The sequence below is a fragment of the Camelina sativa genome, unplaced genomic scaffold (assembly GCF_000633955.1).
Source record: "Camelina sativa cultivar DH55 unplaced genomic scaffold, Cs unpScaffold17787, whole genome shotgun sequence".
NCBI lineage: Eukaryota > Viridiplantae > Streptophyta > Magnoliopsida > Brassicales > Brassicaceae > Camelina > Camelina sativa.
The window spans coordinates 1-297 of record NW_010938800.1 but is presented as its reverse complement, the minus strand read 5'-3'; the positions used below and the strand labels follow the sequence as shown (position 1 = coordinate 297).

General features: G+C 44.1%; 1 protein-coding gene across 1 annotated transcript; it reads right to left on the bottom strand.

The window, feature by feature from the left end:
• Window positions 1–5: 5 nt before the first annotated feature.
• On the bottom strand, window positions 6–288 carry LOC104775531 (auxin-responsive protein SAUR66-like; the record flags this gene model as incomplete). Its single annotated transcript, XM_010499538.2, has 1 exon — window positions 6–288. A coding segment is annotated over exon 1 (243 nt), but the record flags the coding sequence as incomplete, so codon positions are not given.
• Between the last annotated feature and the right edge of the window lie 9 nt (window positions 289–297).

Sequence of the window (297 nt, the reverse complement as noted above, 5' to 3'; positions counted from 1 at the left end):
GTGAGGATGTGATCCATCAAACCTCCATCGCAAGGTACCTGTAAAGGGCCACAAATGGTGGAACCAAACTCTTCCTCTGCCATCTCCAACAAGACCTGAAAGATTGGATGTTTCAGATAATTCAACGGCAAAACGAACCTCCTGCCTTCCCTGGTGTACACTGCAAAGTGTCCTTTCTTGCATTTCCTCCACTTCTCCATCAAATCGGTGAGACTAAGCCTCGAGCAAGATCTTTTCTTCAGAGACATGTATGGAACTTTGATCTGTTACCAAAATATAATACCGTTGTGTATACTG